This window comes from Drosophila kikkawai, chromosome X (assembly GCF_030179895.1).
Source record: "Drosophila kikkawai strain 14028-0561.14 chromosome X, DkikHiC1v2, whole genome shotgun sequence".
Classification (NCBI taxonomy): Eukaryota; Metazoa; Arthropoda; class Insecta; order Diptera; family Drosophilidae; genus Drosophila; species Drosophila kikkawai.
In genome coordinates this window covers 26957486-26984318 of record NC_091733.1, presented here as the reverse complement: position 1 = coordinate 26984318, position 26833 = coordinate 26957486, and the positions used below count along the sequence as shown (strand labels likewise).

Sequence of the window (26833 nt, the reverse complement as noted above, 5' to 3'; positions counted from 1 at the left end):
TTAGACATCGGTCAGTGGCTTTGCCGGGTAGTTAACTGTTACCTGTTACCCGTTACCTGTTACCAGTTTCCATCTCATCCTTTGCCGGCCTTGCTGAGTGATTGCCTGGCCAACCGCAAGGGAAGCGCACCTGCTGCGGAAGGAATCGTGTTTGGCCGGTGCTTCATCCAAATCACAGACGCATCAATCAGCGGCTATCCTGGCCATGGAGCCCACCTCGTCCAATTCATTTTCAGTTCTCAAAATGGGAATTGATTTATTTCAGAACCTAATGCCCCTCTCCTAGGATAACGTTTCTCTGCATTGATTCATTACGGTGTTCGTCCTAGATACACCTAGAGAAATTCTAGGTAAATTGTATAGTTTTTTTTTGAAGAAATAAAGGAAAATCTAGAAAATATTTTGATGGCAAATTAATAAGTTTATAATAAAGAATTTTCTAGATTTTCTTTTAGATAATTTCTATGTCATCTTGCTACTCCTGATACCCCTTTTGGTGTTCAGTGCATCATTATAGTTATTTACGGAGCTGGAAGAGGAGTATCCTTTGCCTTTCGGACATTTCTGTGAACAGTATTCCCTTGTCTCTGCTCCTCTGCGGCTGACAGCTCAATTCTGAATCCTGAATCCTGACTGACTCCTGACTGACTGACTCCTGACGGGCCTTTTGCATGCAGCTTCGGTGGAATTTATGCCCAGGTCATTAGCTGGAAATGGCCAGCAATGTTGGTGATTTGCATCGCCTGTTCACCAGCTCAACAGTTAATGCCGAGGTGAAGCCCATCTGGCAGGCAATCAATTAGACTCCGGATTCGAAAAGAGCCAGAAGAGCCCCAAAAGTATACAACACCAGAAACATTCGGAAATTGTTTTATTTTCGCATCGATTGCTGTTTGTATTTACATAAAAACACCGAGATTTAGCCATATATAACATTTATATATATAAATATATTCGAATAATTGCAATTGCCAAGTTCGTTGAAGTGAAGAGCTAAGATTTAGTATTTATTTGGTTTTAAATTTGCACACTTTCTGCCCGTTTCATCTAAGTTTGTCTACTTAAAATTGGATTTCCTCACATTTATATAAATATTACTATGTATATATATCTTATTATTTTTTTTTGTGGACAACCTAAGTAAGTATTTTGAACGAGGCGGGTCCGAGTTCGAGTTGGAATCGGAAACGGAGACACCGGCTACGCTGTAAAATGCGAACCTGGATTCGTTTGAAACCTACCGCTGTGCAGGAGTCCTGATTTGGGTATTCTCAATGTGGGGTTAATATTTAACAGGGGGTTAAATAAAGTAGATAAACCGAAAGAACCCTAGGGTTAATCTTGCCTCTGAACGGTCAGAAGCTTAAACTTAACTTGCATCCTCTTCTCATTACTTCCTTTTATTCCTAACAGACACTTTTTCTACCCGTTAATATTAACCGGAGACTGAGAAAGCTACCCTTAAATGTAGTAGATAAACCAAAGGTCTACTAGAATCCTAGGTTTAATCTCACCTGTAAATATTTTAGGCTTTTACCTTCACTTCACTCTCTCATAATTACCCTCTCACCCTGACAGGGACTTTATCTACCCGTTAATTAGCCCTTAAATGTACATTTTATGTAAACAAAAAGAAACGCGAGGTCAAAGCCTAGTAACTCACATCAATTAACTCGCCTTGGCGCAACTCTAAAACGGACACATACGTAGTTTAAAAACATTAATTGCTAGGTTTAACATTCCCTAGATCCTACCAAATCCTCCTGGCCACCCTGCTCCTCCTCCTCCTCCGCCTCCTCCTATAGCTCACTCCACCCACATTCAGAACGCGGCAGAATCGTTGACAACCACACAGTTTCTATTGCAGTTAGATTGCATCATCACAAATAAGAGAGAGTCACCACCACTACAGCGACTCCGTCTCTGCCATATCAGCTCCAACTTGGGGCTTTGGCCTCCGCCGGCTGGCTCAGAGTCGCGGGCTCTCCAGAATCGTATGGCTGGACATGACCGAGTTGGCCAGGGCAATCGAGTTCCCAGCCACGGAGAGATTCGTTTCGTTCTTGGACCGTCGCCGCCAGAAGCAGCAGGGTGCACACAGTCGCTCACAGATTCGCATGCCCTTGAAGGTGTCCACAAAGGCGCGCCGGAAGCTGGCATTCATGAAGCAATAAGTGATGGGGTTGCAGCAGCTGGAGGAATAGGCCAGCAGCTGCAAGAAGCTAATGGCCGTGTAGCCCACATATTCGTACACCGCCGGTCCCAGGAGCATGGTCATTGTGTTTATCACATACAGCGGTGTCCAGCAGATGAAGAACTCCAGGACCAGGACGAATAGCATCTTCACCACGCGTTTCTTACTCTCCAGGCTCTTGCTCTCGTTGGATCTGCGCGGCACAATGCTGGGGGGGGGGGGGGGGAAAGATGAGGATTTGGAGAGGGGTTTTCAGGTTTTTCTTTTCTTTGAGATCTCTGAGCTCACCTTCGCAGTCCCGCCTCTGTGATGCGCAGGCTAGGCTGGGACAGGGACTTGCGCCGGGACTCGTTGTCGCTGATATAACCCTGCTGCTGCTGCTGTTGCTGCTGCGGATGCTGGTGATGCTGCATCTGGTGTCGCATCCGCTGGGCCCGGCTGCAGCAGTCTCCTCCTGCTCCACTTGCTCCCCCGTTGACCTGCTGCTGCTGCTGTCGCAGCGACTTGACAGAGGCACTCCTCATGCAGTACAGGTGTCGCCGCCCCTCACAAGGTGCTCCGCCCAGCAGCCGCCGCTTGCTGCCGCCATGGGCATAGTCCGCTGTGGCAGAGAATATTATTTCAAATAAATATTAGTAAAAGGGTATCGCGGACTTTACCCCTTGTTTGCTCCCCTATAATCACCTCAAATCAATTTGAAACTCATAAAAGGTATATAATCCACCCCTCAACAAGCTAATGATACCTCAAATCACAGATAGCATGCAGCTAATCACCCAGAAATCGGTGGCAGCACGCAATCCCCAGATATCACGAGTCCACAGAGCTAAGCTTCAGCTTCACTTTCTACTGGTAAGCCGTTCTCGATGCTACTTCCACTGGTCTTAGGCCTGCTACTCCTACTCCTCCTGCTGCTCCTGGACTTAATCTGGCGTGGAAACCACTGGCAACGCCTGGGAGTGCGAGGACCCCGAGGCTGGCCACTGGTGGGGAATATGTCCCAGTTTGCCTTGGGTCGTTGCTCTTATGGAGAGGTTTATGCAGATCTGTACAGGTGAGTTGATTTAACTGGAAATATAAGTTCCCCTTAAAAGACTTTGAATCCTTCTCCAGGCGGAATCCCGGCAAGCCCTATGTGGCCTTCTACCGGCTGTTCAATGAGCCTGCTTTGCTTATTCGTCAGCAGGATTTGCTGCGACAAATCCTTGTAGGAAACCACTTTGCCGACTGTTCAGACAATGCCGTTCATGTGGATCCTAATAAACGCGACATCCTGGCCAGCTTTAATCCCTTTCTGGCCAGCGGTGATCGCTGGCGCCTGCTGCGCGGCGACCTGGTGCCCCTGTTCACGCCCAGTCGCCTCAGGCAGCTGCTGCCGCATGTAAGCCAGGCCTGTCGGTTGCTCAGGGAGCACCTGCCTCGAGAGTCTTTCGAGGCCAAGGAGTGGGCCACACGCTATACCCTTCAGGTAATAGCTTCAGCGGTGTTTGGTGTGGATGCTTATTGTCTACGGTCAAGGGAGGAAGATAAGGACAACCCTTGGCTAAAGTTGCTGGCTCCGCTTTTCCAGCCAAGTTCCTGGAGCCTGCTGGAGACAGTGTCCTTGCTGCATTCGCCTGGATTGGGAAGGCTGCTAAGCTACAGGTGGGTCTTCCTCTCCCTTTAAAAGCATTTTCGATTGACATGTTGAAGCACTTATCCTTCTATATTTATCCTTAAGCCAAGGTCTAGTCGCCTTGATTGAACAAATTAAATCTAAAAGTTTTCCCTAAACCCTGTACTCCTAAACCCCACCAGGTATGTTCCTTTATCTGTGCAGCACTGGCTCCTGACCTTGGTGGAGTCCAGAAGTGAAACAAACAACCTCCTCCACTGGTTAGACACAGAGGGCAGGCGAGGTTTGGATCCTTTGGAGCTGGCTGGGCATGCCACCACTCTGGTGCTAGAGGGCTACGAGACCTCGGCCATGCTCTTGGCTTGTGCTCTCTACGAATTGGCCAGGAATGAGGATATCCAAGAGAGACTGCACAGGGAACTGGATGAGCAGGAGACTGCTGCTGATTTGCTGGACAATGTGGTTTTGGGGAAGCTTCACTACACGGAGGCTGTGCTAATGGAGACACTGCGTTTGCATCCGGTGATGCAGGCCTTGCAGAAACGTTGCACCAAGTCCTTTAGGCTACCAGAAGGAGGACCCATAGTACAAGTGGGCACGGTATTGGTTTTGCCTGTTCAGGCTATACATTTGTGGGTGTCCTTTACCTTACTTTTGGGTGTTTTTTTTTTTAATTTCTTAATATTATTTTATATTTTAGGGACTCCTCACTTCACCCTGAACCGGAGTTGTTTCGCCCAGAGCGCTTTTTGGACCAGTCTTCCATGGGCTGTAGCTTCCTGGGCTTTGGTGCTGGTCCCCGCATGTGTCCTGGCCAGCGTTTTGGCTTAATGCAGACAAAGGCAGCTTTGGTCAGCTTGTTAAGGGATAACCAAGTGCTGGAGCACAATGGAGGAGAGGTCTTGGAGGTGTCTCCTGTGACCTTCCTTACAGCAAGCAAAAAAGGCATCTGGCTGAGTTTGGAGAGAAGAAGATCAGGCAGAAAGTCAGGTCCTTACAGTTCATAGAAATTTCTTCTTTACTTTTACTTTTCTAGAAGAGATTCCCTTAGAATTAGGAAGGATCCTATAAGGTCCTAGAAACAACTTCTTTCTTTACCAAAATGAATCACTTGATATCTTGTTATCATTATCCTTAAAACCCATTTATTCCACATTTAAAATCCCAAATATGACAAGGATTCCAGCTCATTCAGTGGCCAGGACACCACAAACTCTGTGAAAAATCAAACATTTCCCCGGCTCTAGCAAATACATAGTTGCTGAGCCGAGGATAATTCAAATTGCTATTAAACTTATCGTCACTCCAGGGGGGTAGTGCGCGGAATGTGTGCGATATTATGAGCTTATAATAACATGGCATTTGGCCTATATACTACATACTACTTATGCAAGGCTTCTCTGAACGCACATGGTAGTGGGTGGGTGGGTGGATGAGAATAGGAGCCTCTCCAGGCTAGCAATTTATGATGGGGGTAATGTCAAGCGATGGCCGTAAACGAAGCGAAAAGTTTTTAGAATTTAATCAAATTTATTGTTTGGGGGGAAGGCGACAGTATGTGAAAACGAGTCCTGTTGCCGTCGTGCCAGCAGGATAACGGCCTTTACCGAGCGCTTAAATGCCTGTTCCGTGCATAATTTACGGCACTTAAATTGACCTTTTTGTGTCGGTGAAAGTATCCAAAGTCCTAGTAAGTATCCTGTTTTGGTACTGACCATCGAAACAGGAAACGAAATGAATCACTTGTCAGGAAATGGCGGCCTCTATGCTAATGCTATGCTGCCAGGATGGCATCTTTAGAGGATTTGATGTGGAACCCTTTCATGCAAATTAGTCGCTCCGGGACTTGGTTCTCTCTTCCACCTCGACGGGAGTTTAATTTGTAGCAGAGATGGGGTAGAAGGAGTGTGTTTTGCAGATGAAAGAGTGTGATTTCCATGGGGGACAACAAGATTTTGAGCTTGTTCTGTGCTCTGTACTCCTGAATCCTGGCTCCCAGCTCCCGGCTCCTTGCCCCCAGCCCTGAGTGAAGCATTTATCAAACACGTCACGTTGCCTGCAGGAATCCAAACGAGAGTAGAGTCTCCTCCAATATCAGTCGAATATATATGTATATGAGGCCTTTAAGGCCGCATTAAAGGCGAATTAGCCGCATCGATCTGAGAGAGAGTCCTGAGAAGCCGCAGGCTGCTGGAGTTTCCGCGTCCATAATCTGCGGATTATTCACAGCAACCAAAATTCCCCGCCATTCTAGCCACGGGGAGTGCTCTTAAAGCCGTCGATGCGAATGCAAATGAAAGTGAAAATGCTCGCAGCTCCAACTGGAGGTTTGCTGCTACCTCCCACCTTCCCCAGGGGAGCCCACATTGTTGGCACCTCCTCCTCGCCTTGGGCTGCTCCGCTTCCGCCGCAGTCGCAGAGTCGCAGAGTAGCTTTTCGTGCGTGGCAAACTTGGCCCCTTTGCAAATTGTGTGTGACGCAGTTCAGCACGGGGGAAGTCGTCTGGAGAAGCGCAGCCATTGGACTAATCTCGGATGGCGTCCCCCCCGGGAGCAGTCGCAACTAATAAAGCTCTCTGGCAGCCTTTGACCCGTGCAGCGGGTTAAATGTCAAATTTAAGCAAGGAGCCCCTCGAAGGGGATGTTATATCTGAGAAGAAGAGGTTTGCTCTTGACTATTTACTAATAATCTCCTTATTGAGTTTCTTGCTATAAAAACTTGATTATTTCATAAAACCCTCTTGCCACCCCCCACCCACAAAGAAACCCTTAAAGTTTATTAGAATTTTTCCATTCACTCACCGTAATAGTACTGCGGATGGTGCTGCTGCTGCGCCGCCACAATCGTGTCCAACGATTGGCAATGGCTTCCGTTGGCGCCGTTACGCCGCTGACTGCCCGGCCCACCGGCGGATGCGGAACCGGAACCCGAGCCGGGGACCAGCTCCGGACCGCTGCTGCCAAAGTTCATGGCCCGTTCGTTGCGCATGCTCACGTACAGGGTGCGGGTGATGAACAGGTAGGTGAAGCTCAAAGCCAGCAGGGGCAGGACGAGCAGAGCCAGGTCCAGGAACAGGTTGTAGGCCCTCTCATAGTTGAGGCTATCCGCTGGCCACTGCTCCCGGCACTTGCGAAGGCCTAAATAAAATACAAAATTGAATAAAATTAATAATTAGTTTAATTATTAATGACTAGCTTCCCACTCACCTGGTCGACTGGTGGGCATCAGCTGGCTAAAGGCGGCTATGGGCGTCATGCAGACCAGACTGCCCAGCCAGATGATGGCTATGATCTTGTTGGCATGGTTGATGGTCTGCCAGGTGCGTGACCTCAAAGGATGACAGATGGCATAATAGCGCTCGCAGGATATGGCCACCAAAGTCCAGGAAGACACGGCCACGGAGGCGGCTTAAGTGGGCAGAGATTAGGAAGAGATTAAAGACCACATAAAGGTGTCTATTATTATGGCTAATCTATGGCCAATTTCTAGTACTCCATTAAATTTAAGCTTTATGTGTTACGCTTTCAATATTAATGGGTCTACCTTCCATTTCGTTACCCTCGTAAACTTTTATTTTCCTGGCCAATTGTCTCGCTTGGTCAACGACTTCATTAAGGGTCTCTGGGAAGCGGAGAGGATGGAAAGGGAATAATTAAACTGCTAACTTGTTTTTGGCTGCTGCGCCTCATTTGAGCCGCGATAGGCATTCAATCTCTGGGACTCATGGCCCACCATTTGCCATTTCAATTGCAATCGCAATTCCAAAAAAACCCAATCCCGATTGCCAACTTAATCCCGCCTCCGTCAACGCCATCAATGGCGCAATAAAAGCCAAAACACACACACACACACATAAATGAGCCTAGAAAAGGTTTGGGTTCGTGTTTGGGTTTGGGTTTTGGTTTTGGGTTTAGGTTCCTGGCCACATGGACCACGAAGCTGATGAAACAGGCAAAGCTCATTAACAAAATTAAATTTAGCTCTGTCGCGCGACTGACGCCGCTCTGCATCCCCCCGGTCTCTGCCTTTTCCCCGTTTTGGCCTGGCCAAAAACGGACCACGGCTCGGTGATTTCCGCAACAAAAATGTAAATTTTATGGAAATGCTGTAAATAGAAGCCGGAACGGACCGCAACGTGCGCCAACAATGAAATGAATGAAACGCAAATACTCGCACCCCATATCCATGGGAAAGCACGCTGAGAAAGGGCTGTGCCATCGATTGTGGTCTCTTTGGACTTGGAAAATTGAAAATATTTAGTTTAGAAATGCTCTTTTTGGGGAGCTTATACTGGGGATATTGGGAAATGTATTCAAATGTATGATTTAAATTTAAGAAAAGTAATTTAATAATAAATTACAAATTTAAAGTAAGATTTCAGGAAAATTCAGTAAATGTTTAGAAAAATGTTGGAAAATTTTCAATACAAATTATAGAAAAAATTCAGAAAAAATCAATAAAATTTTAGAGAAATTTTAGACAACTTTCAGATAAATTTAAGAAAAAATTAGAAATTTTTCCGTAAAAAAATTCAATAAATTTTTCAGAAAAAAAATTCAATAAATTTTTCAGAAAAAAAAAACATTAAAAAAAATGCAGACAAAATTAAAAGAAAATTTCTGGAAAATTTCAGTACTATTTTATGAACATTTGAAGAATATTTAGAAAAATTGCAGGAAATTTTCAGGAAAATGTAAGGAAAATGTAAGGAAAATTTCAGTAAAATTACAGAAAAATTTTAAGAAAATTTGCAGGAAAATTTTAAGAAATTTTAATACATTTTTTTGGACATTTTCAGGAAAATTTCAGGGAAATGTAATTAGATTTTCTGAAAAAATTCATAAATTTCTTAGAAAATGTTCAGAAAAATGACGGGAAAAAAATTCAGACAAAATTCAGAACAATTTAAAAGGAAATTTCAGGAAAATTTCTTTTGTTAAATAAAATATTTTATTTAAATACCAACACATGTATCTGTTCTTTGAGTCCCTGAATCCTGCAAAAAAGGTGGAGCAGGAACCCTAAGAAACATCAAGTAGTTACTAGGAAATGGGAAATGGAATTTGAAAGCGAGCACAGGGAAAGCTTTCGCTGAGACTACCATGGATAATCCCACCTGGATCTTTGCTCTACTCTATGCCCTTACCACTCTCCCCTCACCCCAAGGCGGATTAGGGTGTTCCAAGCTAAGCTGCCAGAGGGAATACCCTAGACCGGACCAGAGAGCACTGCCCACATTCGAATTTGCGAGATCTCAGGTGCTCAAAGCCGGCTTGAGTCGACAAATCACAATGGGCTTCGGTCACCAGAGGCAGGCCAGGAGCCAGATCCAGTCACAGTCCTAGTCCTAGTCCCAGTCCTCGTTCCAGTTACAGTCCTTCCCCCTCCCCCTTCGGCTGCAGTGGTGCGTGTTCGAGTGACAAACTTCAAATGGTTTTTTCATGCAGAAGAGACATCCTGTGTGTGGAAATGGGCGAGGATAACTTTATGTATGCGGTTCCATGTTGCCATGTGTGCGGTCTATGGAATTGCAAATTGTGCCAGTATGTGGGGGAGGGGGATTGGGGGAAAAATGAAACGAAAAACAGAAAATCCAACAGCTCCTACTCGAAGCCTGGCCATTAGTTTACCACTTTGCCATCGGTCGGCCACCTTTGACATTTTGAGGTCTGCAATTAAAACAGCATCCATCCGGCCTCATTTTCCAGCTGTTTATGGTTGGCCCAAGGCTCAAACGGCAAACTGAAATGATTTTCCGAAAGTCCAAAGAATTCCCGAATCCCAAAAACCCAAGCGCACCACTTGACTTTTTCCGGGGGCGGCTGGCTGCCAGTGTAAACTTGATTCCAGGCTTCCCACGTTGCACACAAAATGAACTTTCATATTTTCACAACAGTTAATTGTGCAGGTCGGGTTAGCTGCACATAGTTTTCCCATTTTCCTCTTCTTCTTTTTCCGGCTTGTTATTTGCCTTTCGATCTTCCTGGTATTTTTATCCTTTTTTTGGCTCGAGTTCTTGGAGTTATTACATTAAATGAAGGCAAACAACCGCAAAAGTATAACTGCCCAACGCCCACCTGGGTCTCTTTTGGCCAGGATAAGTTTTATTTTTTGCTGCTGCTCCTCCAGAGGCACCAGACCATGGCCCCCCAAGTTGGGCTACAACTAAATCCACAACTCAACGGCAAAGAGGATGGTAAATAAACGTAGTGAGCACACAGAGAAATAGTATATAAACCCGAAGAGATTGCTGGCTGGAATCGAAACAGCTGCATTTATAGAATTGAAGTACTTTTCAGCTGACAAAACGAATATTCAAGACTCGCTTTGTGTGGATTAAATCAAGCGTAAACACTCGGTATCAATAAAATGGTTTTCCAATCAAATCAAAATCAAAATCAAAACTAGGAAATACTGTGGAAGCCTCAAATAAACAGAAATAGAATTCCATTTTAATTAACTAACACTTTTAGTTTTTATTTTTACCTTGAGGCAATTTCTCTTCTTTAATAAAAATAAATAAATAAATTTTTGTACAAATTTTATTGCTCACATTTATCATTTTCCCCTGAAACATAATCTCTGTATTAATGAAAATGATAATAAATTAAATAATAAATAAATATTATATTAAATTAAAAAATTTAAATAAATATTTAAAAATATTAAATAATAAAAATGTAATAAAAATTAAAAAAAAAAATTAATAAAAATGTAATAAATATTAAATAAATATTAAATAAATTTGAAATAAATTTTAAATATATATTAAATAAATATTAAATAAATATTAAATAAATATTAAATAAATATTAAATAAATAAATAACTATTAAATAAATATTAAATAAATAAATAACTATTAAATAAATATTAAATACATTTTAAATAAATATAAAATACAAATATTTTTCTTTCTCTGCCTCTCAAAAGTCTCTCTCTTTGTTTGGCCTGTAATTTACATTCAAGTTCTGAGGTCAAAGTGGAAAGTTGAGTACCAATTAAAGGCGCCCACCGACTGACCATATCTACTATCTCCTTCGAATAAAAGAGTTTCTCCTTGCACTGCATTTCGCATCCATCTTTATCCCTTTTCCCTTTAATGAGCGTAGCTCAACACAAATGTACTTATAATGACAAGAGCAGATCCTGCCTGGAGCTGGACTCTGTTATGGTAAGCGACCGCAAAGCGTCATCATAACTAATTGCTCGCCATGTGCTTTGGGTCCATACACTCACTTTCCATAGACATTAAACAGCTAAGAGGGGTGCTTGAGGAGTTGTTAGGGAAGAACATGACACAAAAGACTCCAGTTAATTTAAATCACAGAGTTAACTGCTGGTTAACTTTCTGTAAATAAAAATTGTTTGTTTTTTATTTTTTTAATATTTTTTAAAAATAATAAGGTATAATTTTTAGTGCTTAAAACCAAATCTCAATGTTAACAGCACATTTTGTACTCTATAAAGTAAGTCCCTGTTAACTTTTAACACTTGGTTAATGGATATGAAATTTTATATATTTTTATTATATTTTTTAAATTCATAGAAACCTTTTTATAATTCTAAAAATATTCCTAGTTTTAAAAAATACTTTTCTTAAATTTAAAAAAATATTTAAAGCACTTTGTTAATGTTAACCCTTGGTTAAGAAACTATTTGAAACCACCTCGTTTCGGGATTTAAATGCTTTTTGTGTGCGTGTGTGTGTGCGTATTATTAAAGTAAAATAAATCGCAACCACCAGATTCGCACTCATATTCACGGCTTGCGTAAATATTTAATGTAATTTATATGCGAAAATTGCAGCACAAAACAGGCTCATAAATTATTGTTATCAAATTGGAAATGACTTTTGGGCCGAAAGCATGCAAATCGATGGGCACAGAGATACACATGGCCCCCCATTTTCTATTTGGCACCGCATTACGGGGAGTCCCAGAGTCCTGGACTTCACATTCTCATCCTTAAGGAACAAAAAAAAAATCCCAAACAATTTGGGATTGCCCTCTGGTCGTTGTTTTTGATTTAGCGCCCATTCGCTACTCAATGACAATAAGTCCCAATCCCAATCCCAATCCCAATCCCAATCCCTGTCTTGGCCATTTCCAGTTACATAACTCGCAGCCATAACTGAAAGTGGATTTTTATGGACTCGTCAGGACCTCTATCCTGCTGAGTCTTCAATAAAAATAATTCCAAATTTGAGACAACAATAAAAAACGTTTTTTGGGGGCAAACAAAAAAAAAGTTTCTTTTTTCTTTTTTTTTTTTGTGCCCCGAAACTCGACGCGAAAAAGCAGAAAAAGTATATCTGCCAGATACCCACATCCTGCAACGCAGGCATCCTTGATGGACAAGGAGTATCAGCTGGCAGATTTGTTTCTGTGATTTCTGTACAACTTTGTGAAATTATATTGTATATATATATAAAAAATTGGTTTCCATTGTTTTCCCGTATTGATACAGAAGGACCTTTTCCTGCCAAGTGTGTGTGTGTGTGTGTCTGTGGGGCCATAAAATTGTTAAGAGCGTAAAGCAAAGTTCTCAATCGAAATGAATTTGTTTTGGGGGGGAGAAAATTGTAAAACACAACAAATTAAAATGTCCTACACAACCAAGCTATTGGGCAACAGCTGCCGGAAGGGGTTAAGTAGGTGGTGAAGGCTTTGCATTTTAATTGGAAATAAATAGCAGACACAATAAACAAGGTCAAAGGAGAGCGAGCTATTATTTCCCGGAAAACCCAGTCAATATCTAGTTGGAAAGAAAAAAAAAAGGAAAACAAAGCCTTGGAAAATAAGTTTAATGAGAGAGGAAAAAATTAAATTGCAGCCTTGGTCTACACTCTTTTATAGGGGAAAACTAACTCCCACTGGTGTCTGTGTGAAAATTTCATTTCCAAATTAAGTTTTTAGTTATTTTTCCAAGCCAAGTTTCACAGCTCATCAATCCCCCCGGCCAACTTGCTTATGAAAGATGCTCTCATTGGCAATGCCATTTCCCTGGGAAAACTTGATTTCACATGCAGGCGGAGAGTGTTATATACCTCTAGGACCCCCGGCATTGTCCTTGCCACACTCTGGACTGGACACTCCAGTACTCGGTCTGAGATTTGGCAGGAATATTAAGTCAAGCCGAGTGAATATTGCAGCCATGACCTGGGCAATGGGATTTTTTTTTTGTTGTGCTCTCCCCAGAAGTGGCTCTTCCGTTTCCGTTTCCGCTTTTCTTTATTTTTTCACCAGGACTTGTTGTTTATAAACAAGAAGCTTTGGTCCAGGCCACTTAAACACGCCATAATTGTTGAATATTTTTTTCAGAACATTCCCAGAAATAAATTAAGGACACCCAAGAATCTCGTCCTGCATTCCCGCCACATGTTGCAGGTTTATTTTGCAAAAAAAAAAAAGGTGCAAAAAGTAGCTGAGAAATCACCCCTCATTTGTATTCCTTTTATTTCCTCAAGATGCCACGCCCACACCCATTAATTCAGCTCAAAGTATTTTCCATTTGCGGCGCCACAAAAAGAAAAATTACTTACATGCCCCAAGGGGGTGTGGGTGTGGGTGTGGGTGTGGGTGGTGTGCCTGAGGTTTTAAATAACATTTTAATTTTTTTGTTGCCAGCTTTTAAGTCTTAATCATGACAAATATGCTGGGCTTTGCAGGATCAATTAAGAGTGAGAAAAAAAACCTGATGATTTCCATTAACATTTACACTTTACCTTTCCGTAAAAAACAATGTTTTATTGCTATTTTTTGTATTGTGAGTTTTAAATAATTGAAAATCAATAGATAAAACTTAACTTAACTTGACTTTATTATACAACATTTAACTCTTATTAAGTTTTAACTTTTCCCGTCGAAACTTTAAGCTTAAAAAATCTAGACTTCAGGCTATCCTTGGCTTTAGTTTTTTACTTTGTTCCATTTATGTTGGCCCCGTTAGCTGTTTGCATGCTCATTACAGCCAAAAGATGTTGCAGTTTTATTTTTCTTCAAACCCTTACCCCCCCTTTTGCCTAATTAATGGCCCTCTCTGATTTCTGTTACCAAGAAACAAAAAGGAGAAAACCTAGCATCCAGCCAGGCAAAGCGGCGACAAATGGCAAAAACAAGGCTTAGCCACGTTGGATAAAATTCAATTAATCATTAATTTGCTGAGCTGTCAGCGGCCAGGATATCTCGACAGCTGGACAGCTGAAGAGCTGGATGCCAGTGGGGTGTCCCTACCCCCCCACAAGTCAGGGTTCAAGGCCAAGGCAACAAGTGCAGTCTGGTCTAGGGGAGCTCTTACTCTCCTACTTTTCTACTTTCTTGATATCAGCGGGTATCCTTTGAAAGCTGAGCTATAATTAAGTGAAAAAAAACATCACTTAGAGCCTTTTTTATAAATTTTTTTTGTTTTACTTTGAATTATTTTTATTATTAAGTTTTGAGTATTTCTAGCTTTTTCTTATTAATTTTATAAAACTCCTTCCTACTCCTTCTACCTTTTTCTTATTATTTTTATAAACCTTTCTGCATCTTCCCTACTTCTTTTACACATTTTTCAAATATTTTTCAAACCTCCTTCACTTCTCTCTCTCTAAAAATACATAAAAAGCCCTCTTCTATAAATATAAACTTGTAAAAAATGTATAAAAATATAAAAAGCCAGAGGCATAAATGCTAATTGCTCTTCAGGTTTTGACCTTTTTTTTTCTTGCTTTCTGGAAAGCAAAGGTGAACCCCACTTGGAGAAAGAACCCTCTTTTGAGGCGGACCCCTTTCTTAGGGGTTCCTTGAAGCTAAAGCAGCTTGCCTTCTTGGTTCTTCCAATTAAAATGAAGCACTTTTCAAACTACTAAATTGATCTTGGCCTGAATATGCATAGGTAATTGCAATTACCAACAAATGCTCGCCACAAATGCAACATAATTGCAGTCATAAATCAGCGAGAGAACTAGAACTTGGTCAGGAGGCTGCAGAATCCGCTGCTGCACCTAAACGTGGGTGACGATGATGATGGCCATAAATTGAGGCGACAGCCTGGCCAGCGCCACCAGCGTTGACATTTACAGATTTATGAGCAAGACGAGAGATGCCATGCAACAGATGCGGGAGAGCGTGGGCTTCTTGGAGTTGTGGAAGATGGAGGCGGAGGCGAAGACCAGGACTTGGCTTCCAAGACAACGCCAAGTGTTTGCCCAACAAATTGGCATGTGCGTATGTGTGTGTTTACTTGTTTGCCCGCCATTGTTATTATGTTGTTAATAAGTTAGTGCGAGGGCGTTTTGGCACAACTCCGCCCAAGGATGAAGGCCTGGCACATGTGCCCCCTCACCACCCGCTATGAGCAGCAGCAGTTCCGGCAGCCCCCGAAAACAAACTTGCAGCTAGACAAACAACATTACCCGCGCAGGAAACGGAAATAAGTCATAAAAGTGCAAGGAGAGAAGGGAGGGAGTGGGAGAAGGTGAAGAAGAGGGTTTAGGAAGAGCAGCAGAAGGAAGAGCAGCAGGAGGAAGAGCAGGAGGAGGAGCAGCAGCAGGAGGAGGAGTAGCAGCAGCAGGAGGAGGAGCAGCAGCAGGAGGAGCAGCAGCAGCAAGAGCACGACGTGGCACAATGAAAAAACGCGACGTGACGCTGCATAGCGGAATGATTTTTGCAATATTGCCATGTTTAACATCAATTCCGCGTTGCTTAGAATCGGGAATTAAGTGCTCCAAGCTCCTTCTCCTTCTTCTTCTTTACCGGATCTTTTAGGATCGATTATGGATGCCGCTCTGTGTGCATATGGAAATTTGTTTTAAAAGAAGCCAAAGCAGCAGCATAAACGTTGTCCTTGGCTCTCCACCAAGATGCTCTTCTCATCACCGCTTCGAGGACATTGGCGCTCATAAGCGAAGCTCGAATAATTAGAATGTCATTGCGAATGCACTTTGATTAAATAAGCAAATTAATGCCAGGTCCAAAAAGTCCACCCATCAAAGCCATCACACTTCCACCTTCACCTGGGGCTTCTTTTCGGAACTGGAACTAAATGAAGTGCCCGAAGCCCGGATGCGGATGCCTGATATGCTGATGAGCAGTTTGTGACAGTTGTCAGGTGTCAGCTCATAGGACAATGCACTTAGAGAAAAATATTTGTTAAATGAGGTTTTTGTTAAAAAAATATATATATAAATATATAAAAAAAATATATAAATATATAAAAAAAATATATAAGTAGATAAAAAATATATATAAATATATAAAAAAAATATATAAATATATAAAAAAAATATATAAATATATAAAAAAAATATATAAATATATAAAAAAATATATAAGTATATAAAAAAATATATAAAATAAAAATATATATATAATGAATAAAATATACTTAAAAATATATATATTTAAAATATTTATATAAAAAACATATATTTAATATATAAAATATATAAACTTTTCCTTTTAGTTCAAATAGAATATATTTTCTTGGGTATAGAAATATGAAATATAAAATCTAAACTTAAATTATATATTTTAAAATATAACATTTATATAACAAATATATAAAAAATAGATAAACCTTTCCTTTTAGTTAATTAACAATATACTTTCTTTGACATAGAACAGAGAATATATTCCTAATAATTATAACGGAATCAAGAGGAGCTTATAACGGGAATTTTTGTAAGGTAATATAACACCAAGATGCATACCGCCTTAAGATTTTTCTAAGCCAAAAACATAGCTCTATTTTTCGATTTTTATGCTCTCAATTTTGTGCTCAAATTTCTTAGCTAGAAATATAAAATTATAAGCCTTATATTATTCTTATTTATAATCTTTTTATTTAAACTCCCCTTAGACTTTTCTCTCTGTGTGACCAGACGGCTCCATCAGAGATATTTCGATCACCGGTCCGGTTCGGTTCGGTTCGGTCCGGTCCCTTATCCTAACTGGAGGACACAATTAATGTCCGCCAGGCGTGCCATTTCTATCAGCCGGACGCCGAGGCTCCTCCCGGGTCGAGCCCTTGAGTTTAAATGCTTTTTAAAGAGCGAGAGAAGCGGCGTGGATGAAATGTGAAAAGGGTGTATAGGGGGGCGGGTATGTACGAGCATATTTAATCTTTTGAACCCTCGAGGAACCCAAAACGACAGTCGTTAGTTGGGTACTCATGCTCGTCCTCGTTGGCGAAGGATATGAGTTGCGGGCTGCGGGAGGTTGTTGCTCAGCGTCATAAAAATACAAGTACGTCGGGCGACAAATAGTATGTGAAGTGGCCCAAGGATGCTGTGCAGGACTCGTTTAGTGTGTATGTAATGCTCCCAAAAAGAAATATGATTTAAGCCATAAATAAGCGCGGAAATTGTGCGTAAAATCGATGGGAAAACAGTTTCCGTAAGTGAGAAAAACCGATGTGCATAAGCGTGCAATCAAAAATACTTAGTATGGTCCAGGAAGGGTCTAGGCTACAGGTTCCAGACACCCAGCAACTCCTAGGAATCCCCCCTAGTCTGTTTCTGACGGCAAAAGTCTATTAAATTTCGGTTAGCCGAAAGTTTTCCTAAGCTTTTCCGTGGAAAGGCGCCGCCACAGACGTGTGCAAACTTCACTTCAAGTTGTCCTGACAGGCGAAGAGCAGAGGTCCCGCCGGGACACGTGTTATGAATATGCACAGAGCGAAAATAGTAGGGGAAACGTAGTAAATATTTATACTTTCTTAAAATAACAATAAACCCATTTTTAATTATTTACAAATATTTTTGTTATTTTTTTCAGAATTTACAAATGTTTGGTGTATTTTTGTGTTACTTTTTAATTTTGCAAAATTCTCTACGATTTCTGGATCCTCCTTTAGTACCCTCTTCTCTCCCTGGCCAGGCGCTGCTGCTGCTGTTGGCGCAAGCGACGCTGGAAGTATTGCTGTGACACCACCTGGACGGAGGCCAGGAACTGGTCCATGCAGGCGGCCAGGCAGTCGCGTTCCATGGAGCACAGCTTGTCCTCCGGCTGGACAATGCAGGCACTAAAGCAGCGGCGAGAGATCTTCTGGAGCAGCTCCTGGATGTTGGCCAGCACGATCTGCTGGCGAACTCGCTCCAAATTCTGATTCAAAACCATTTTTCAAGGAACAAGGACACTGACACGGACTAGGACTTGGAATGTATCTTTTGTGTGCGTCTTCTTTTTAAGCTTAAACTACGAGATAACCTGACACTTAAGGAGATGCCTACTCACCCTGTGCAAACTGGATGAGCTTGCAGAGCAGCTCACCGAAGATAAAGTGACGGAGCAGGGTGCCCACCAGGGTTACCGGCATGCAGAAGACGCCCAACAAGATGTCCGAAATGGCCAGATTGAGCAGAAACACATTGGTGATCGTTCGCATGCGACGATTCTGAACCAGGGTGAGCACCACCAGCAGATTGCCCACGACGGCGCATAGAAGGATGGCCGAGTAGCAGGGCACCACCCAGATGGGGACATCGGCGCTGACACGTGCCCCTGTTCTATTCCGCGGCGTTGGAGCTACGGTGCTGGTACGGAATCCATCCGGATTCGAAACCATTTCGGGCAGCACAACATCTGCCAGGCCGGAGGTGTCAGCCGCCAGGTCCAACTCCACGCCGGTGTAGTTGAACAGATCGGCCAGATTCACCTCCAGGCCACCGGGTAGCTCCTGGCTGCCATTGAGTCGGATCACTGCATCCGTGGCCAGCGGCAGGGCCTGGCGCAGGATGCGCTGCAGGGTGTCAATCGTGAGGCCGATTGGGTTCCTTATCTCGCTCTCGCTCTCGCTCTCTCTCTCTCTGGGCTCTCTCGGTCTCTGCTTCGATCTGCGGAGGAGTTGACTCTTCTTTGGCACTCGCGGCACTTCGTGGAACACACGCAACAAAAATAAAGGAGAAGCGCGAGCACGGAGACGCGTTCCGCGTTGTGTGTGTGGCGCCTCGCAATCCTCGCGAAGCACTAAACACACTCGGCTTCCAAGACCTGCGAGGTCCTGCGGCCAACAGCCGGCGCCAAAGCTGGCGCAACATGCTGCCAAGCAGCTGGAGCCCAACTCACCACGGTGGCAACATGTTGCCAAAAGGGGACTTGTTGATGGTTTTGCAGGGGCATTTAAAGATAAGGATCAAGAACTCTGTCAAGTTTTAGTTTTTTTTTAAAGAGAGATTAAAAATATATAATATATTAATATATTAAAATATATATTAGTTTAGCCCTCCCGAAAAACTTTTCCCGCATCCCCTTGATAATTTTTCTAGACCCTATCGCTGCAACTTTTTATAAATATTATTAACTTATATTAAATTATTATATTAAATGACACAACCCTTTCAGAATGTATCTAATATCCCACCCCTCAATTCCTAGAAGTAACGAATTTAAAGCATTTTTATAATATTAGTTTCAAGTTTTTTTTGTGGCCGCTGCTACGGCAGCTTTATGTTCATATGTACATATATATAGGATAATAGTCTTGGCTTGGACTTACCCGCCTTGAAGGACACTCAGTTACCCTTCATCGCCCCCATCGCAGGCTTGTTAAAATTTATCGTTGATTTATTCCTTTAATTCCAGAGATTTTTTTAGGTTTTTTTTACGATTATAAGACGAACTTGCACTTTTCCGGCGAAGAGACACTTTTCCGCTGGTCATCCAAATGGGTAGGGATGCACCGGTGTTGGTTGAACTTAAGGGGTGGCGCATACAGATTGCGATTCATCGATGATCCACTCCTTAGATTACAGAGATATTCTTGGTGCTTTTTCCACGATTATTGTTATTACTTGCACAATTCCAGCAAGTTGGTACTTTTCCGCTGGTCATCCAGATGGGTTGGGATGCACACGTCACAGGTAAACGCGAGGGAGGCGCGCACACGTGTTACTCGGGGCGAGGGGCGCGCACATACTGAAGCTGCGGCGGGAGAGGGGCCTATATTTATAGATAGCAGGGGAGAGAGAGGTTGATCGAGAGTGAGAGTGAGAGTGAGAGGGAGAGGGAGAGGGAGAGGGAGAGTGAGCTTATCAGCGAGCTGATAAATTCAGAGAAATTATGAGAGTGTATGTATGAGAGTGTATGTACATGTATGCATGTATGTATGTATGTATGAATGTAAGTTCATGTATGAGGATGCATGCATAAGAGTGCATGCAAGAGAGTGCATGTATGAGAGTGCGCACACTGAGAGCTGAGTTGACTTGACAAATTTGCTCTGAAATTATCAGCTCGCTTATAAGCTTGACTCTCACTCTCAGCTCAGCTCTCAGCCAGACCGGCCTAACTCTATCTACCTCTCCCTTACTCGATCTACCTCTCCCTCTCACTCTCGATCAAACTCTCTCCCTCTCACTCTTGATCTACCTCTCTCTCTCTCTCTCTCTCTCTCTCTGGCTAGCTATATAGATAGACGCCCCTCTGCCCCCGCAGCCTCAGCGCCACCCCTCGTCTCATCACGTGAGCACCTTAACCCCTCTGAATTACACCCGGAAAAGTGTTGTTGTTTCTCCGGAAATGTGCAAATTCTTATTAAAATAAAGCTTTTCTATTTTAAATGTATACATATATGTATTCTGATCGATAACAAGGTCTTGTTTGATTTTTTTTTTTGTAATTTAAAACTAGCTTTTCGACATTAATTTATTATTTAATTTAAAACTAGTTTTCCTGGTTGTTTGATTAATTTTATTAATTGAAAACCTTCAAACTACTTCTTATCGAATTCAAGTGTAACCAATGGGATTCCTTTGTTTGGGGCCTCGTTTGGCCCATCAACATTATCATTAGCATACATTTCGGGGCCAAGGCAATGATTAAGCCCTGCCATGTTTGCAGGCTGAAAATCATTTGCATTTGTCTCCCATGGGAACTTTATACAATCAGAGCGACAGAGCAGCGCAAGGAAAAAGGATGAAGGGAAAGTGAAAGTGAAAGAAAAAGGGAGCCCCGGGTAAGGTAGGACGACCACATTTGTCAACTTAATTAGCAAGCACCTCCGGCACCTTTGTCGACTTCCCACCTGCTTACACCTTTTGGCTCATTATTTAAAGACTCTGCCGCCGTTTATTTGCCGCCCGAAGTGACTTTATAAATCACTCAACGCCACTCGAAACCCGAGCCGGAAAGTGAAGCTGGAGCTGGGTCCGTGAGTTTGTGGCCACAACAGGTTGCTGCTGGGTTAGGGTATCTCTTGAAATTTATACAAATTCCAGTTCAAATCTTTCAAAGAACTTGAAGTAGTGATCATTTCCAGCAGCAACTCGAAATGCTTTCGGGGTTTACATTTCTCCCGAAATTGATTAATTCAATTTGACTCCAGCGAAAGACAAACTTTCGGCGGGCCTATAAATAATGCTGCAGCATTAATTAAAGTTGCCGGGAATCGCTGATACGGAGGAGGAAGTGGGTAAGAGCGGACATGGTTGTCCTGGGTCGTCGTCGTCGTCCATTTAATTATTTACTTTCGGGCTTTAATTAATTTTAATTATTGTATTTGCATTTGTTATGGCTCAGTTGTTGTTTTAAACTTTTTTGCGGAGGCAGCTCGCCGCGATTAATGCAATTCAGGCAGCCCGAAAATAATGTTAATGGGGGAGGCGGCCTTTCCACGGGATATAAATACAGCTAAAAGCTATAGATACAGATACAAAAACAGCTACAGCTATAGATACAGATACAAAAACAGCTACAGCTATAGATACAGATACAGATAGGACAACAGTTACCGTTACTGATACTGTTAATGATTCGGATTCCACTAACACCGAACAGCAACAGATAGCGAATACTACTACTGTGTGAATGCATAATGAGGGTGAAATACTTCTGAATAATGAATTAATCGCCCATTTCAGGTGCTCGTTCCCGCGAAACATTTATTACCTCCAGCAGAGGAGCTCCATTTCATCTCCTTTCCTTTGTACACTTGAAGGTCATCCATGGGGGAGTAAGTTGATGCGCGGGACAGCAAACTTTCTTTTTTCGGCATCATGTCAAAGCAGTCGAACTTTTTCACCTGGACACCAAGGTCACTACTAAGTAAGTCCAAGTTTTAAGTCCAACATTAACAATAGGAACCGGGCCAAGTTTACCCTTTTCCTGGCTGCTTAAGTGCAACAGTGATGGCTGCTTGGAGGTTTAAGGAAGGAGATTGCCATATTTATTCAATTTAATATTCATTTAAACAAAATAAAACTCACAAAAGTAATTAAATTTAATATTTATTTCAAACTATTAATAAATTCTATAGAGAAATCTTTGTTTTTTGTATTCTTTCAACCGCTGGCAGCACTTTTGAAAAGTCGAAAGTAAAAAGTGAGAGTTGAAACGGGTTCGAATTACGTGGAAAAGGAGCCCAAAGGAACGCGACCATAATTAGACGCAAGCCGACATTAAAGATGCCCGAGGTGAAATGCCACTGGTGCCAGGAGGAGGAGGAGGAGGAGAAGATGATGGAGCCAGCTGGGGGCCAGGGAGCAGCATGGTTTCAATTGCGGCCGCAGTGCTGTGGGCATGACATCTGCGTCTCTGTCTGCTTATGCTCAGCATCACAATCAGCATTAGGGACATGCAGCCGGCTTAGGGACGCGCCAAAGGACTAGGACTAGGACTGGACACGGACACGGTCGCCCAGGAAGAGCGAGATAATTATGGCAAATGCTTTGGATTTTGCCAGGGCACAAATGGATATTACATTTTTGCTGCTGCTGTTGCTCCTGGCGAGGTCCTTTGAGGCTAATGTAGCGCACATCTGCGGCCAAGCGGGGGGGACTTGGGGTTTAAGGTTTAAGGTTTTTTTTTTTGTGCTTAGAGGTGGACAGACCCACGTTAATGATATGGCATTTTCATTTCATTTGCTGGCACTCTGAATAAATATCATTAGGCAGTTAATTTTATATTTGCGCTGGCAAAGTAATTAGCCATCTCTAGTCTCCTCTGTCTTGACCCAAGTCAATATCTTCTGGAAAAGTAAGTGCTCAAAGTGCCCTCGGTACAGGTCCTGGTATCAGGGTACCCACCAACCTTTTGGTTTATTGACTTGGGCCAGAATCCTTTTTGGCTTTCACTCGAAATTCCTTCTTAACACTTTTATTTGTCTTGGCCCATTGTTGTGTTGTTTTTCTTGCTGCCATATTTTACGAGCTCTGTGCTTCTGTTTCAGTTAATGCTGTTGCTGGAAACTCGAATTACGCTGAAAAAGGAGCAATCTCTTGGACTCTTTAGACTCCTTGCTCCCTGCTCCCTGCTCCTTGGGCGGCATTATAGCGCTAAATACATAAATCGAGTCAAGCTTGGCTGAAAAACAAAAAGGCCCAGGCAAATCCGCTCTTGGGGAAATTCCATGGAGAGGAAAATCCACTCACTTAGCCAGTTAATTAACTGAGTTGCTGCCCAGCGATTGATTTCAGGCTAATACTACTACTAACCAGGTCCTTCCTGGGAATGCCTATGCAAATACCTGTTGTTGGTTGGTGGCTCTGTTTGATTCCAATCAATGATTGTCGACGAACAGGATATGCTTAATAATTCAAGGCCACAAGTTACAGAGGCTATCAGAGGTTACTGGCCTCCGATAGATATTAATTGAGCAATCAGGATGCTTGGCTCTGTCAATCAGAGACTCTTGGTTTGGTCTTGGTTTCATCTTGCTATATAAATTGGGCCGTCTTTTGACCCACTCGATTGCCCCAAAAATGTCTATAAATAATCAGGGGGGGCAGCCTGTTGGCAAAAGGTATTAAGACTGTGCGACATGGCGATGCCATTTGTAAACTGTTTTCTTTTTCTCAGGATTTATTTTTGGCAGGCCAAGGTAAATGTTGGTCCAGTCTCTGGTATTATTTTTGCCTCTGCCATTTGTTGTTTACTGTTTTGCTGCCTTGCTGTTTTGCCAGAGTTTTGCGGTGGAATGATTAATATTTGTGCACGCCCCCTGAACGAACGAATGAGCCAGAGGAAATCAGGCGGGAGCCATAACCATTGCCCATTCTAATTCGGTTTCGGTTTCGGTTTCGGCTTCAGATTCGGATTCCTCTATTCCAATTCCAAGTCCAGCAGCAGCAGCAGCAGCATCAGCTCCCCCACTTGTTAGGCCTGGCACGTCTGCTGGTGGTGGCCTACATCCCTCATCTAACTTTCAACATCCCATAGCCTATATAGACCTACATATATAGCCCAGTGTGTGTGGAAGGCACACACGCACTCTGTTTTCGCAGCGAGCCCTTTAAATTGACGTTACGCATCCGCCCTGTTGGCCAACACGCACTGAAATCTTTATGAATGGCAGCACGAACAGTGGAGAGCAGAGAATACTAAGGAAATATTAATTTTTATTCAATAAATATAAATATATAAATAAATAAATTTGTATATTACAAATAAATCATGGCTTAACACTAAAATTCCCAACTAGTTCTAGCATTTTGAGAGTGGTAACCCAGCTGAATGTTGATATTTGAGAGAGAGATAGAGACAAGGAACAGATATCTATGGAGAGAGTTTGAGTTTACAGAGAAATCAAGGAGATTGATCAATCAGAGGATATAATATAATTCGATTTTGTCATGGTTAAAGCCTCAACAAGGCCCTAGTTAACTTGCTTTTCATCCTAATCTGGCCCACTGTCCCTCACAGTTCATGTGTGATGGCAGTCATTTGCATTTCGCTTTCATATTTTGCTAAAAAATTACAATGTGTGCGACATGTGGCTGAAATAAATCAAAGCGGGGTCCCCGGACCACAAAAGGCACAACCGCCCGCTTCGGCAGAAGGGCCAAATTATGCGATGCTCTGATTTGTTGCCATTAGCTTGACGCTTGAAGCTTGAGGCCTGAGGCTTGAAGAGCCTGCCCAAGCAAATGTCATAAATTCCGGGCTCAAAATTAATGAAAAAGCTGGCAATTTATGTGAGCGAAGGCCACGTGGAGAACGGGGGAAACCCCTGAAGCCTGGGGCCTTCGATTCGATACAGTGCCATGTTGTGTTGTGTTGTGCTGTTCTACCCACCGAGCCAGGGGAGCTGCAAAAGGCAAAGGCCCACTCAGGTGTCACCGGAGAAATGACAGCTCATCAAAAGCCCACCCACCCACCACCCACTTGGAGCACCGAAAAGCAAACAAACAACAGCCATTTACGCGTGTCATCGAAGGGTGCTTTGATTCTAATTTTGATTGATGACAGTGGCGAGTTATAGTCATCCCCAGGCTCTGGGATGTTCCCAGTTCTAGGTATCCAGGTTCCAGTCAGTGGAGCTGTCATGCCAAGGTGTCGCCAACTGGTAACTGAAACCCATGGTTACACTTTAGAGTCATTGTGGCAAGCGAATAATAAAATAATATTTAATTATGTAAGCCAGTCTACAAATCTAGAAAAATAATTAAAACAAATACAAAACAAACTTCCAAAATCTATAATAACTTCCGCAAGGATTTGTCTAACCTGAAATCCAAAAAAAAAAGTAGGAAATCAAGTCAAAACCAGTCGGAAAACGTGCTTAGGAAAAGCACAAAGAAGCAAGGAGGAACCTCAAAGATGTGAAGGTGCCAAGGAGCTCTCAGTGGAGGCCGCTTGCTCGCTAATGCGATTAGTGTAGGAGTGCTGGCAGCGCATTTGCCAAGGAATTGTGGAAAACGTTTAGTCGGAGTCGTTGACAAGAGGTAGAGGAGGATGAAGGCAGAGGAGCCAGGAGCCAGGAGCCAGAGAAGGCTGAAGCAAGGAGCTAGGAGACAGAGAATGCAGAAGCCAGAGGAGGGAGGAGCCAGAGGAGGGAAGAGCCAGAGGAGGCAGGAGCCAGAGCAGGCAGGAGCTAGAGGCGTCAGGAGCCAGACGAAGCAGGAGGCAGGAACCAGGAGCCAGAAGCCAGAAGAAGCAGGAGGTAGGAGCCATGATCCAGAGAATCCACCATCCAGGAGACACTTCCCCCCGTAACGGGAATAACCCACCTGTGCCAGGCCCCTCAAAGTGCATTTCAATTTCCCTCTGCGTGTTGACACGCGCCGCCATTGTTGATATCCTTGCCACACAGGACTTGTACGGGGGAAGCTGCTGCAGCTGTCGCTGGCACTGCATCCCCTCCGCTCTCTCTCTCCCTCTCCCTCTCCCCCTTCCGGTTTTTGTTTGTGATTCGATTCATAACTTTTTCATCTTGGCTAATAATAAAGCCGGTCGACAGCAGCCTCAGCTCAGCTCTCAGCTCTTAACTCTCAGCTGGGACAAAAAATAACAGAAGGCGAAAGGCACTGTCCTCGTTATCCGCGTTATCGTTGTCATTATCCCGAAAAATGCGGGCCACTCTTTCCGTACAAAAGTTTGCTTCTTCCGGAATGGGTAAATGCGATGGAAGCTGGTCTACTAAGAGGTGGTGCCTCCTCCTTCTCCTGCTCCTCCTCCTCCTCCTGCTCCTCCTGCTCCTCCTCCTCCTCCTTTTCCAGCTTCCTTTACCAAGCGCGTGGAGCAAACAATGGCTGGTTTGGCGGCTCGAAACTCAAGTGCAATATTTGGCAACATTAAATTAATGTATGTACATAAAGAGCGAAATAAAACTTTGACCAAGTCGTACTCCTCCTCCGCCTCCTCCTCCTCCTTCGCCTGCACTCCTTGTACTTATCAATGTTTAAACAGAGCTGCATAAGCAGGCCATAAAAGCCAAGACCCAAGCTGTACACCGGAAAGCAGCCAGAGGTGACTTTAATAGGTAATAGGAGAAGGTATTATAGGTTAATCCCGGAAAGAACTCAAGCTGCAAAAGAGAGGATTTCAATATGAAATGGTTTTGGAAACAGGGAAACCTTCTTTCAGTTTTTTGAAATGAAAATTTGGGGATTATTATTGATTTTTAATTATTATTTTTTAAATTACTCAAACTTTTATATAAAAATTGTAGAAAAAAATATTATTCTCAAACATTTTCATTAAATTTTAATAAGAATTAAATTAAATAATACAATAAATAAGTGAAATATAAATTGGGGCAGATTTCTTATTTTTTTATTACTGTTTTAAAAATTAAAAATAATTGTTATTCACTTTGATTTAAATT

General features: G+C 42.8%; 3 protein-coding genes across 3 annotated transcripts; 1 reads left to right on the top strand and 2 right to left on the bottom strand.

The window, feature by feature from the left end:
* Positions 1-1016: 1016 nt before the first annotated feature.
* Positions 1017-21784, bottom strand: CCKLR-17D1 (Cholecystokinin-like receptor at 17D1). The gene is made up of 6 exons (XM_070288576.1): positions 21679-21784; positions 18028-18831; positions 7016-7216; positions 6611-6946; positions 2483-2795; positions 1017-2402 (listed from the first exon to the last, which is right to left on the bottom strand). The coding sequence occupies exons 1-6, from the start codon at positions 21782-21784 to the stop codon at positions 1970-1972; spliced, it is 2193 nt and encodes a 730-aa protein (XP_070144677.1). The 3' UTR covers positions 1017-1969.
* Cyp308a1 (Cytochrome P450 308a1) lies at positions 3060-5190 on the top strand. Its single transcript, XM_017178583.1, has 4 exons — positions 3060-3248; positions 3308-3838; positions 3992-4441; positions 4510-5190. The coding sequence occupies exons 1-4, from the start codon at positions 3061-3063 to the stop codon at positions 4814-4816; spliced, it is 1476 nt and encodes a 491-aa protein (XP_017034072.1). The 5' UTR covers position 3060; the 3' UTR covers positions 4817-5190.
* LOC108082962 (mitochondrial import inner membrane translocase subunit Tim13) lies at positions 17535-18021 on the bottom strand. The gene has a single exon (XM_017178584.3). It carries the CDS (start codon positions 17908-17910, stop codon positions 17644-17646), a length of 267 nt encoding a protein of 88 aa, XP_017034073.1. The 5' UTR covers positions 17911-18021; the 3' UTR covers positions 17535-17643.
* Positions 21785-26833: the final 5049 nt, after the last annotated feature.